We start from the raw sequence: 12,537 nt of genomic DNA, 5'->3' as shown, positions 1-12,537 counted from the left end.
GGATAGATAGCAGCAGGTCTCAGAACAGTATAGATAGATAGCAGCAGGTCTCAGTACAGTATGGATAGATAGTAGCAGGTCTCAGAACAGTATGGATAGATAGCAGGTCTCAGTACAGTATGGATAAATAGCAGCAGGTCTCAGAACAGTATGGATAGATAGTAGCAGGTCTCAGAACAGTATGGATAGATAGCAGCAGGTCTCAGAACAGTATGGATAGATAGCAGCAGGTCTCAGAACAGTATGGATAGGATACTTTCTTTCTTTAGCTAAGCATCTGGAGCTCCTATAGCGTGTGAATTGCGGCATAAATATATTCATCCCTGTGCTGTTGTTTAAATCTGTGGGTGTAATGCCCTTGTACCCCCCCCACGCCCCCCCTGCCTGACCCCTTCCCCCCCACACACGCCCCCCCTGCCTGACCCCCGAGTATCAGAGAACAGGTTGGCAAAAGCAAACCTCAAGCTGCCTGTTGAAGAGGAGCTGACACACACACACACACACACACACACACACACACACACACACACACACACACACACACACACACACACACACACACACACACACACACACACACACACACACACACACACACACACACACACAGAGACACACACACACACACACAGAGACACACACACACACACACACACACACACACACACACACACACACACACACACACACACACACACACACACCTCGCAGCGAACCAACCACAACCCCTCACAACCTCCAGCAACCCCCCTTTCTCTTTTCCCAGCCAGATGGGTCCGCTGGAATAATGGCTAAAGCCCAATGAGTTCCATTCAATTTGTCCTGCCGTCTAAAGGAGCTTGTAAGCTTTCCATTTGCAGTTGTGTTATAGTAGCCATGGGAGGCTCTGTGGTGTTAGGACTTAATTACCTCCTAATAGCTGTAGGGATAAAGCCCCCCCAGCGCAGTCCGTACACCCCAACAGCCCCCTCTCAGTCCCCAGTCATTACACCCCAACAGCCCCCTCTCAGTCCCCAGTCATTACACCCCAACAGCCCCCTCTCAGTCCCCAGTCCGTACACCCCAACAGCCCCCTCTCAGTCCCCAGTCATTACACCCCAACAGCCCCCTCTCAGTCCCCAGTCATTACACCCCAACACCCCACTCTCAGTCCCCAGTCCGTACACCCCACTCTCAGTCCCCAGTCATTACACCCCAACACCCCACTCTCAGTCCCCAGTCCGTACACCCCACTCTCAGTCCCCAGTCATTACACCCCAACACCCCCCTCTCAGTCCCCAGTCCGTACACCCCACTCTCAGTCCCCAGTCATTACACCCCAACACCCCCCTCTCAGTCCCCAGTCCGTACACCCCACTCTCAGTCCCCAGTCCGTACACTCCACTCTCAGTCCCCAGTCCGTACACCCCAACACCCCCCTCTCAGTCCCCAGTCATTACACCCCAATACCCCCCTCTCACTCCCCAGTCATTACACCCCAACACCCCACTCTCAGTCCCCAGGCCCCACTAATGACATGATTCCATATGTGTTATTTCATAGTTCTGATGTCTTCACTATTATTCTACAATGTAGAAAATAGTAAAAATAAAGAAAAACCCTGAGTAGGTGTTCTAAAACTTTTGACCGTTAGTGTCCATGTACATATTTCCTAAATTACCTCAACTAACCGGTGCCCCCGCACATTGACTCTGTACCGGTACCATCTGTATATAGCCTTGCTATTGTTATTTTACTGCTGCTCTAATTATTTGTTACTTTTATTTTTTATTTTAACTTATCTATTTTTTACTTTTTCATAAAACTGCATTGGTGGTTAATAAGGGCTTGTCAGTAAGGTGACACGATATCACCTGTTGTATTCGGCGCATGTGACAAATAACATTTGATTTGATTTTGATATATAGTGCGTTCGGAAACTATTAGACTTTTTTCACATTTTGTTATGTTACCGCCTTATTCTAAAATCGATTGAATAAAATACATAAATACATTATTTACATAAGTATTCAGAAACTTTGCTATGAGACTCGAACTTGAGCTCAGGTGCATCCTGTTTCCATTGATCATCCTTGAGATGTTTCTACAACTTGATTGGAGTCCACCTGTGGTAAATTCAATTTATTGGACATGATTTGGAAAGATTGTCTATCCTGTCTATATGAGGTCCCACAGTTGACAGTGCATGTCAGAGCAAAAACCAAGCCATGAGGTCGAAGGAATTGTCTGTAGAGCTCCGAGACAGGATTGTGTCAAGGCACAGATCTGGTGAAGGATACCAAGAAAGCATTGAAGGTCCCCAAGAACACAGTGGCCTCCATCATTCTTAAATGGAAGACAATTGGAACCACCAAGCCCCTTCCTAGAGCTGGCCGCCCGGCCAAACTGACCGATCGGGGGAGAAGGGCCTCGGTCAGGGAGTTGACCAAGAACCCGAGGGTCACTCTGGCAGAGCTCCAGAGTTCCTCTGTGGAGATGGGAGAACCTTCCAGAAGGACAACCATCTCTGTAGCACTCCACCAATCGGGCCTTTATTGTAGAGTGGCCAGACGGAAGCTACTCCTCAGTAAAAGGCACATAACAGCCCGCTTGGAGTTTGCCAGCAGGCACTTAATGGACACTCAGACCATGAGAAACAAGATTCTCTGGTCTGATGAAACCAAGATTGAACACTTCTGCCTAAATGCCAAGTGTCACGTCTGGAGGAAACCTGGCACCATCCCTACGGTGAAGCATGGTGGTGGCAGTGTCATGCTGTGTGGCTGTTTTTTAGAGGCAAGGACTGGGAGACTAGTCAGGATCGAGGGAAAGATGAACGTACAGAGAGATCCTTGATGAAAACCTGCTCCAGTTTTCAGGACCTCAGACTGGGGCGAAGGTTCACCTTCCAACAGGACAATGACCCTAAGCACACAGCCAAGACAATGCAGGAGTGGCTTCAGGACAAGTCTCTGAATATCTTTGAGTGGCCCAGCCAGACCCCAGACTTGAACCCGATCGAACACCTTTGGAGAGATCTGAAAATAGCTGTGCCGCATCGTTCCCCATCGAAGCTGACAGAGCTTGAGAGGATCCGCAGAGAAGAATGGGAGAAACTCCCCAAATACAGGTGTGCCAAGCTTGTAGCGTCATACCAAAGAAGACTTGAGGCTTTAATCGCTGCCAAAGGTGCTTCAACAAAGTACTGAGTAAAGGTTCTGAATACTGATGGATATGTATATTTCAGTTTTTTATTTTAAAACCACTATGGGATTGGTCCCACCGGGACTGTTGATGTAACGTGCGCTAATGTGATTAGCATGATGTTGTAAGTAACAAGTATTGGCCTTAATTCAACAATCAAGTAAAAAGGGTTGAGCGGAAAAACGGGGTATGGTAGTGGGTACCAGGCGCACCGGTTTGAGACTTTGAGTGTGTCAAGAACTGCAATGCTGCTGGGTTATTCACGCTCAAAACAGTTTCTTGTTTTTTATCAAGAATGGTCAACCACCCAAAGGACATGTAAATGACATACAACAACTTCCTGATGTACACAAACAACGACTCCATCTCCTCCGCCCAGACCCGGGTTCTCACACCACCGTCCCTAGTGCCTGCATTATTGTTTTCCACATGGCCTTAAATTGTAGCAATATACCAGTATATATTATCTTAATAGCAGGACGCTGTAAAGTCCATTAATCCACTGAAGAGTATGAATTAGGCTGTTTGAGAAGGACCAAAATAGCTACCGGGGTCAAAGTTGTGTGCTGCAAAACCTTGGTAGAGCATGGGTGGAGTAGGCCTTGAGGTGCTGTAAAACCTTGGTATAGCATGGGTGGAGTAGGCATTGAGGTGCTGTAAAACCTTGGTAGAGCATGGGTGGAGTAGGCATTGAGGTGCTGTAAAACCTTGGTAGAGCATGGGTGGAGTAGGCATTGTGGTGCTGTAAAACCTTGGTATAGCATGAGTGGAGTAGGCATTGAGGTGCTGTAAAACCTTGGTATAGCATGGGTGGAGTAGGCATTGAGGTGCTGCAAAACCTTGGTATAGCATGGGTGGAGTAGGCATTGAGGTGCTGTAAAACCTTGGTAGAGCATGGGTGGAGTAGGCATTGAGGTGCTGTAAAACCTTGGTGGAGCATGGGTGGAGTAGGCATTGAGGTGCTGTAAAACCTTGGTATAGCATGGGTGGAGTAGGCATTGAGGTGCTGTAAAACCTTGGTAGAGCATGGGTGGAGTAGGCATTGAGGTGCTGTAAAACCTTGGTGGAGCATGGGTGGAGTAGGCATTGAGGTGCTGCAAAACCTTGGTATAGGATGGGTGGAGTAGGCATTGAGGTGCTGTAAAACCTTGGTATAGCATGGGTGGAGTAGGCATTGAGGTGCTGTAAAACCTTGGTAGAGCATGGGTGGAGTAGGCATTGAGGTGCTGTAAAACCTTGGTAGAGCATGGGTGGAGTAGGCATTGAGGTGCTGTAAAACCTTGGTAGAGCATGGGTGGTGTAGGCATTGAGGTGCTGTAAAACCTTGGTAGAGCATGGGTGGAGTAGGCATTGAGGTGCTGTAAAACCTTGGTAGAGCATGGGTGGAGTAGGCATTGAGGTGCTGTAAAACCTTGGTAGAGCATGGGTGGAGTAGGCATTGAGGTGCTGTAAAACCTTGGTAGAGCATGGGTGGAGTAGGCATTGAGGTGCTGTAAAACCTTGGTAGAGCATGGGTGGAGTAGGCATTGAGGTGCTGTAAAACCTTGGTGGAGCATGGGTGGAGTAGGCATTGAGGTGCTGTAAAACCTTGGTAGAGCATGGGTGGAGTAGGCATTGAGGTGCTGTAAAACCTTGGTAGAGCATGGGTGGAGTAGGCATTGAGGTGCTGTAAAACCTTGGTAGAGCATGGGTGGAGTAGGCATTGAGGTGCTGTAAAACCTTGGTAGAGCATGGGTGGAGTAGGCATTGAGGTGCTGTAAAACCTTGGTAGAGCATGGGTGGAGTAGGCATTGAGGTGCTGTAAAACCTTGGTATAGCATGGGTGGAGTAGGCATTGAGGTGCTGTAAAACCTTGGTATAGCATGGGTGGAGTAGGCGTTGAGGTACGCATTCATTTTATTTTCCTTTTTCCGGCTTCAGACCAATTCCTTCTTCCCAATTAAAAAACCCGTCGTTGGTTTTTAATGGACAGAAATTAGCATGTGAGAGCGATAAATTATAAATGTCATCAAAAAATGTTTCCCCTACAAACGTAAATAGTCCGAAACGTGGCAAGTCTAATAGTCACTTAATGGAGGCTGTAGTCTCATTTGTATCTGACGCCTAGATATTGGAGCTAGGTCGGGGCAAGAAATGTACTTTTTGTCCTAATACTAACGACCCTGTTAAAATATCTGGCATGTGGTTCTTGGTGACGGCCATATTGCTCATGACAAGAGGCGGGGAGTGTGTTGTGTACATCCAATCAAGTTGATTAGCAAATTGTCATTGACATTGGTGTCATATTGGCTTAGATATAATGGTAGGGATATTAGAATTTAACATTGAGCTTCAACCAATGCCATTCTATTGTGGGGGCTATTGCCACCACAAGAATTATTAAGTCAATCCCTTGGTTTCCATCCTCACCTGTGTTTCTAACTGAACTCCCCACAGCCCCCACAGCCCACCCAGCCCACCCAGCCCCACAGCCCCCACAGTCCCACAGGCCCCACAGCCCCACAGCCCCCACAGCCCCACAGCCCCCACAGCCCCCACAGTCCCACAGGCCCCACAGCCCCCACAGCCCCACAGCCCCCACAGTCACCACTGCCCCCACAGTCACCACAGCCCCACAGCCCCACAGGCCCCCACAGCCCATCCAGCCCCACAGCCCCACAGTCCCCACAGTCACCACAGCCCCCACAGTCCCAACAGCCCCCACAGCCCCCACAGTCACCACAGCCCCACACCCCCCACAGCCCACAGTAATCTTGAACTTGAAGAGTAATCCAATAACACTGAAATGAAACTAATGCAGTAACACAAATATATACATAAAAATAATCAACAAATTAGAAATATGCCATACAGGTAGAAATAAAGCCCCCACAGCCACTCATACCCTCGGCCCCCACAGCCCACCCAGCCCCTCATACCCTCGGCCTCCAGAGCCCACACAGGCCCCGGCTCCTCGGGCCCCCACAGGCCCCCACAGGCCCCACAGCCCACCCAGCCCCTCATACCCTCGGCCCCCACAGCCCCACAGCCCACACAGCCCACACAGCCCCTTGGCCGGCGTGGGATATACTTGTTTACCTTGGAACACCAGGCAGGATTAGCAGATGAATAAATAAGAGATGATGAAGCATCTTGTAAGGTCTTCTCCGTAGCCTCCAGGCGCTGTCATTAGCATTGTAAAGTTTGGCCACACATTCGCAGATGGCTCTCCGGCATGGCCTAAACCCTGAGACAGACAGACAGACAAGCAGAGACACCACAGGGACAGACACATACACGCACAGTAGGCACGTCTCAAACCGGGACCCAAAGGGGGCCTCAGAGAGTTCTAAAAAATGCAAGGAAGAAAATGCTAAAATATATACGAAGTAACAGAGCAGTCAGGGGTCAGGGGTCAGCCTGATGAACAAACTAAGGGAAACATACTCCATAATCTGTGTTGTCTGCAGTTATGGCAAATGTCTCCATTTGCTTTGGAGGTTACATTGCAAAGAAGGTACAGAGTTGACAGAATTTCCAGAATATTCCACAACAACTCTCCAACTCCAACAGCTGTATTCCCCTCTCCTATCCTCTCTGTCTCTGTCTCTCTCTCTCTGTCTCTCTCTCTCTCTCTCTCTCTCTCTCTATGGTCCTCCGAAGTGAAGAGAAACATCATTATCTCATAACTGTAATGTAATGTAATGGGAACAGAGGGCCAACAGAGCAAGTACATGGAAATTAGAGTTTTACTCTGCATGCAATGGAAGACACTCAGCGCAGCTAGGTCTCATAGGACTCTGGTCAAAAGGACTCTGGTCAAAAGTAGTGCACTACTATAGACCAAGTCTCATAGGACTCTGGTCAAAAGTAGTGCACTACTATAGACCAAGTCTCATAGGGCTCTGGTCAAAAGTAGTGCACTACTATAGACCAAGTCTCATAGGACTCTGGTCAAAAGTAGTGCACTACTATAGACCAAGTCTCATAGGACTCTGGTCAAAAGTAGTGCACTACTATAGACCAAGTTTCATAGGACTCTGGTCAAAAGTAGTGCACTAGTATAGACCAAGTCTCATAGGGCTCTGGTCAAAAGTAGTGCACTACTATAGACCAAGTCTCATAGGGCTCTGGTCAAAAGTAGTGCACTACTATAGACCAAGTCTCATAGGGCTCTGGTCAAAAGTAGTGCACTACTATAGACCAAGTCTCATAGGACTCTGGTCAAAAGTAGTGCACTACTATAGACCAAGTCTCATAGGACTCTGGTCAAAAGTAGTGCACTACTATAGACCAAGTCTCATAGGACTCTGGTCAAAAGTAGTGCACTACTATAGACCAAGTCTCATAGGGCTCTGGTCAAAAGTAGTGCACTACTATAGACCAAGTCTCATAGGACTCTGGTCAAAAGTAGTGCACTACTATAGACCAAGTCTCATAGGACTCTGGTCAAAAGTAGTGCACTACTGTAGACCAAGTCTCATAGGACTCTGGTCAAAAGTAGTGCACTACTATAGACCAAGTTTCATAGGACTCTGGTCAAAAGTAGTGCACTAGTATAGACCAAGTCTCATAGGGCTCTGGTCAAAAGTAGTGCACTAGTATAGACCAAGTCTCATAGGACTCTGGTCAAAAGTAGTGCACTACTATAGACCAAGTCTCATAGGACTCTGGTCAAAAGTAGTGCACTACTATAGACCAAGTCTCATAGGGCTCTGGTTAAAAGTAGTGCACTAAATAGAGGATGGAGTGATATTTCAGACTCACCCTTCTCTTCCGTTCTCTTTACCCAACAGTTTTACTCCCTAGACAGTCGTCAATCAGTATCTCTGATGGTGGCTTGTGATACACTTTGCACTCATCCCTAGCTGACATTTTAAATAATGATACGGGGTGGGAGAAATGCCCAAATATTTATTTGTTGTCCCTCTGATTTCTAACAAGTGATATTATTGGATTGTCTAATGAAGATATCAGCAGCATAGCTGAACCTACCTGGTGTTTTTAAAAAATGCCACTTCTCACAAACACGCCCCTTTGTCCGCTCTCATTAGCATCGTCTTATTTAGAGCCAGTAAAACAGGCAAACAGATGCATCCTATTCACCACGGTGTCTTCTGATTGGGTTCACTCGCAATGCCTCCTGGGTTGTTAACCCTTCGGGCTGTGCACATGATCCACTAGTTATTGCTGCTATAATACCGCTCACAGGACACATGTAGTCCTACTCATGATATGACCTTCTAGCCTAAATACGGTGAATTTATATTTGTTTGCCAATATTTGTAGCCCTACTACAAACACATTAAACAAACTAGGCTAGGCTAAATCTCAGCTAACGATTTATTTTGTATTTAATTTAACCTTTATTTAAGTAGGCAAGTCAGTTAAGAACAGAATCTTATTTACAATGACGGCCTCCCCCGACCAAGTTCTAACTCAACATATGGTAAGACCAAGTTCTAACTCAACATATGGTAAGACCAAGTTCTAACTCAACATATGGTAAGACCAAGTTCTAACTCAACATATGGTAAGACCAAGTTCTAACTCAACATATGGTAAGACCAAGTTCTAACTCAACATATGGTAAGACCAAGTTCTAACTCAACATATAGTAAGACCAAGTTCTAACTCAACATATGGTAAGACCAAGTTCTAACTCAACATATGGTAAGACCAAGTTCTAACTCAACATATGGTAAGACCAAGTTCTAACTCAACATATGGTAAGACCAAGTTCTAACTCAACATATGGTAAGACCAAGTTCTAACTCAACATATGGTAAGACCAAGTTCTAACTCAACATATGGTAAGGCCAAGTTCTAACTCAACATATAGTAAGACCAAGTTCTAACTCAACATATGGTAAGACCAAGTTCTAACTAAACATATGGTAAGACCAAGTTCTAACTCAACATATGGTAAGACCAAGTTCTAACTAAACATATGGTAACAGAGATGCTATACATCAGAGTTCTGTATGCAACAATCTGCTTATAGTGAACTCTGTCTGTAAGTGCTTTATAATGGTTTTGCAAAGAGAAACAAAATCCGTGTTAGGTATGGATTTTTTTTTTTTTCGTCAGTAGCTAGGTTTCCATTCAATTTGGGACAGATTTTCATGCCAATATTCTAAAATCTGCATGAAACAATATGCGCATTTTGACCTAGTGCACATTAAAATTACTTTTTGCCGTTAAATTCCCATGTACCGAATGAAAAATAGAAGTTAAATGGGTTTCCATCGCATTTTCAACTCTACTGATGGTTGGTTTTCTCACAAAAACAGGCAGTGTTTTTTAGCAAATTGCCCCACTCTGGCACATGCGCTCTAGCCAACAGCTCGCAGATCCAGTGCTGGTAGGCTACCAACATTATGATATTATTATGGATAAGAGCGATATTATTTGTATTTGTCAAACTGCAGCCAAACATCGATCATCATGTCACCGGAATAAGACCCTCGATATTTATTGGAAAGGAGCATCAAACTCATCACCATCCTGTGAAGTTCATCATCATTTATTTCCTCTGTAGTCTAATAAACTGCACGTTTACCCAAATCGTAGTGGGAAGTTCACTTCCATATGATGGTTATTATATAAATTATTATACTAATACATTTTACAGACACAAAAAGATCCCACCATGTAGAACGAACATATTGTCGGTCGGCATTTATACAATTGTACCGGCATTTCATGTTTCTATTAGTCGCGTCATGACTTGTAATCACGCGTCAGGTAATTCATCCGAAATGATTGGACGTAAACGCGATTAGTTATAGCCTACTCCGAATAGAAAAATACAGTGTACAGAACGCAGAAGTAATCTCGTGTTACAGATGGTTCATTGAATTATAATAGGCCTAAACATGCACATTAAATGCATTTAAAATAGGTCACACACTACACAAGCAATTGCACAAAATACCACAGTTACAAAGGCCTACTTTCTTCATGCAATTACCTACCGTGCATTTCCGAAAGTATTCACACCCCCTCGAGATGTTGTGCCACTGATCTACACACAATATCAGTCTAACTTACAAATTCCTGATTTTAAAAACAATTCAGACTAAATGTCTTGAGTCAATAAGTATTCAAGCCCTTTGTTATGGCAAGGCTAAATACGTTCAGGAGTAAAACGGTGCTTAAAGGAGTTACATAATAAGTTGCATGGACTCACAGAGAGCAATAATAGTAGGCTAACATATATATTTTTTAAGAATATCCCATCTCTGTAACCCACACATAGAATTATCTGTAAGGTCCCTCAGTCGAGTCTTGAATTTCAAACACAGATTCAACCACAAAGACCAGGGAGGTTTTTCCAATGCATCTCAAAGAAGGGCACCTACTGGTAGACGGGTAAAAATAACAGCAGACATTGAATATCCCTTTGAGCACGAGGAAGTTATTCATTAAATCATTCTAATATGTATTGACTCAAAGGAGTTAAATACTAATCTAATCAAGATATATTAGTGCTTTATTTTTCATTCATCTTTTAAAAAAATGTATTTTTCTTCCACTTTGATATTACAGAGTATTTTGTGTAGATCATTGAAAGAAAGAGACAATTACATTAATTTTTTAAATTCCAATTTGTAACACAACAAAATGTGAAAACTTTCTGAAGGCTCTGTATAATATAATATGGCCAGTTTATTATCATAACCATATTTTACACTATAGAATAGCTGGGTAAAAATATTGTCATCAAGGTACATTTGCATACAATGCACAATGGTCTTATTGCTAAAAAATTGGTGGTTGAGGAGTTGTGAAAAAAAAAAAAAGTTGACCTAAATAAATACATTCAACTATTATTATTATTATGCTGTGTAAGTTATACATCATGTTTACTTTCTTTGCCTGTAGTTTGTGACTGGTGCCACTTGTTTCTCGGACAATGACCTTGTCAACTTCAGTTATATCAGAGCGCCAGAGAGTCACTTGTTTTGTCCCTTCTATCATCCCCTGGCTGCCTAAAGAAGCTCGCGCTGCTGTTAGTCCATATTGGACTAATTGAAATGTTACTGATCATAACCGTTAAAAACAATTTCGCAGGCTTCGTTTATTAACGTTAAAAAATAAATGCCCTTTAACGGTTTGAGTCGTGGCTCACGCCGTCAGCTGTTGGGCGCTCTTGGGGTCGTCGGGTTGAAATAATAAGCGCTATGTTCTCCAACCGTAATCAGCGCCTTCAAATGGGCATGGGCGGAGACAGTGTGTGTGTGTGTGTGTGTGTGTGTGTGTGTGTGTGTGTGTGTGTGTGTGTGTGTGTGTGTGTGTGTGTGTGTGTGTGTGTGTGTGTGTGTGTGTGTGTGTGTGTGTGTGTGTGTGTGCTGTGCGCGCAACGACAGAAAACTCACAGTTAACATATTGCGGCACAAAGCTTAATCATTATTCGTTGGTTATGGGCCTGATCGAGTTAGTAATATTGCTTTCAATTTTACAGCAGGAAACAAAATATTACCGAAGTATACTGTCAAATTATGATCGTGTTTATTATGATATTTTCTGAAGAATGACTTCGTTTAGAAAAACAAACTAAAATAATAAATAACCTCAAATGTAGGCTTATCAAACGGGAAGATTTTCATCATAAATACGATATTCATAATGACAAGTTAATTGATTTACAGTTTACATTTAATTCACAGTTTTCGAATACTGTCTTTGAATATCCAAAACATGCATTGTCCCCCCCCCCCCCATCATATTGATTATGCAGGGTTATTGATGTGGTAGTAGTAATACAATCATATCGGTATATAAACACTCAGCAGAACACTTCTGCTGTAGAATTCTAAAACTGAGAAAACAGCTCGTTCTTTTCCCACCGAAAAGTCTAGAATCTATCAACAACAACAAAAAAAGTGTCATCAATTTCAGAATTTTCTGCAAGGATTGTTATATAATGTTGATGTTTACTTAAATAAGATCATGTATTGATATTATGTAGTGGTGGTCAATACGATTTCTTTAGCCTATTTCTTCCTTATCGTTGCTGAAAAATCTACATGCCTAAACAACTTCTTTCCCTCACAAAAAAAATGTCATATGCCCGAGTGTGTCTAATTCATTCATTTAAAACGAAGCTCGAATTTCTTTGTAATGACATCAGATTTGAAGACCCCTAACTCCTCCAAGCCTCCTCCCCTCTCTCCGTTCGCAAGATGCCAATTGGCGAATGGATGACAGACAGTCGGAAAAGCCATGGCATTGTCCCGGTGATTTGCCCCCAGATCGTTAAGTCCGCTATAAAACCCTGTCGTTATGCCCGTGCGTGCCAAATGGGCTGTTAGTTGTGATTGGGAGTAACAAGTGGATTGAACAGCGACACTTTCTCTGCACCGAGCTGCG

The 12,537-nt window shown here is 44.1% G+C and overlaps 1 protein-coding gene across 1 annotated transcript; it reads left to right on the top strand.

Moving 5' to 3' along the window:
• Positions 1–876: 876 nt before the first annotated feature.
• Positions 877–6,295, top strand: LOC120043595 (extensin-like). The gene is made up of 3 exons (XM_038988159.1): positions 877–1,222; positions 5,620–5,930; positions 6,083–6,295. The coding sequence occupies exons 1-3, from the start codon at positions 877–879 to the stop codon at positions 6,293–6,295; spliced, it is 870 nt and encodes a 289-aa protein (XP_038844087.1).
• The last annotated feature ends 6,242 nt before the right edge of the window (positions 6,296–12,537 follow it).

Source organism: Salvelinus namaycush, unplaced genomic scaffold, assembly GCF_016432855.1.
Source record: "Salvelinus namaycush isolate Seneca unplaced genomic scaffold, SaNama_1.0 Scaffold972, whole genome shotgun sequence".
Classification (NCBI taxonomy): Eukaryota; Metazoa; Chordata; class Actinopteri; order Salmoniformes; family Salmonidae; genus Salvelinus; species Salvelinus namaycush.
Note: the sequence above shows the minus strand (reverse complement) of the source record. Positions and strands in the feature narration are given on the sequence as shown.

Bases quoted from the DNA above. Each gene is read 5' to 3' on its own strand.
- LOC120043595 (XM_038988159.1), top strand. From the start codon at position 877: ATGGGAGGCTCTGTGGTGTTAGGACTTAATTACCTCCTAATAGCTGTA. The intron at 1,223-5,619 runs GTACACCCCACT...AACTCCCCACAG, and splicing joins CCACTCTCAGTCCCCAGTCC to CCCCCACAGCCCACCCAGCC. The intron at 5,931-6,082 runs GTAATCTTGAAC...CGGCCCCCACAG, and splicing joins CACACCCCCCACAGCCCACA to CCCACCCAGCCCCTCATACC.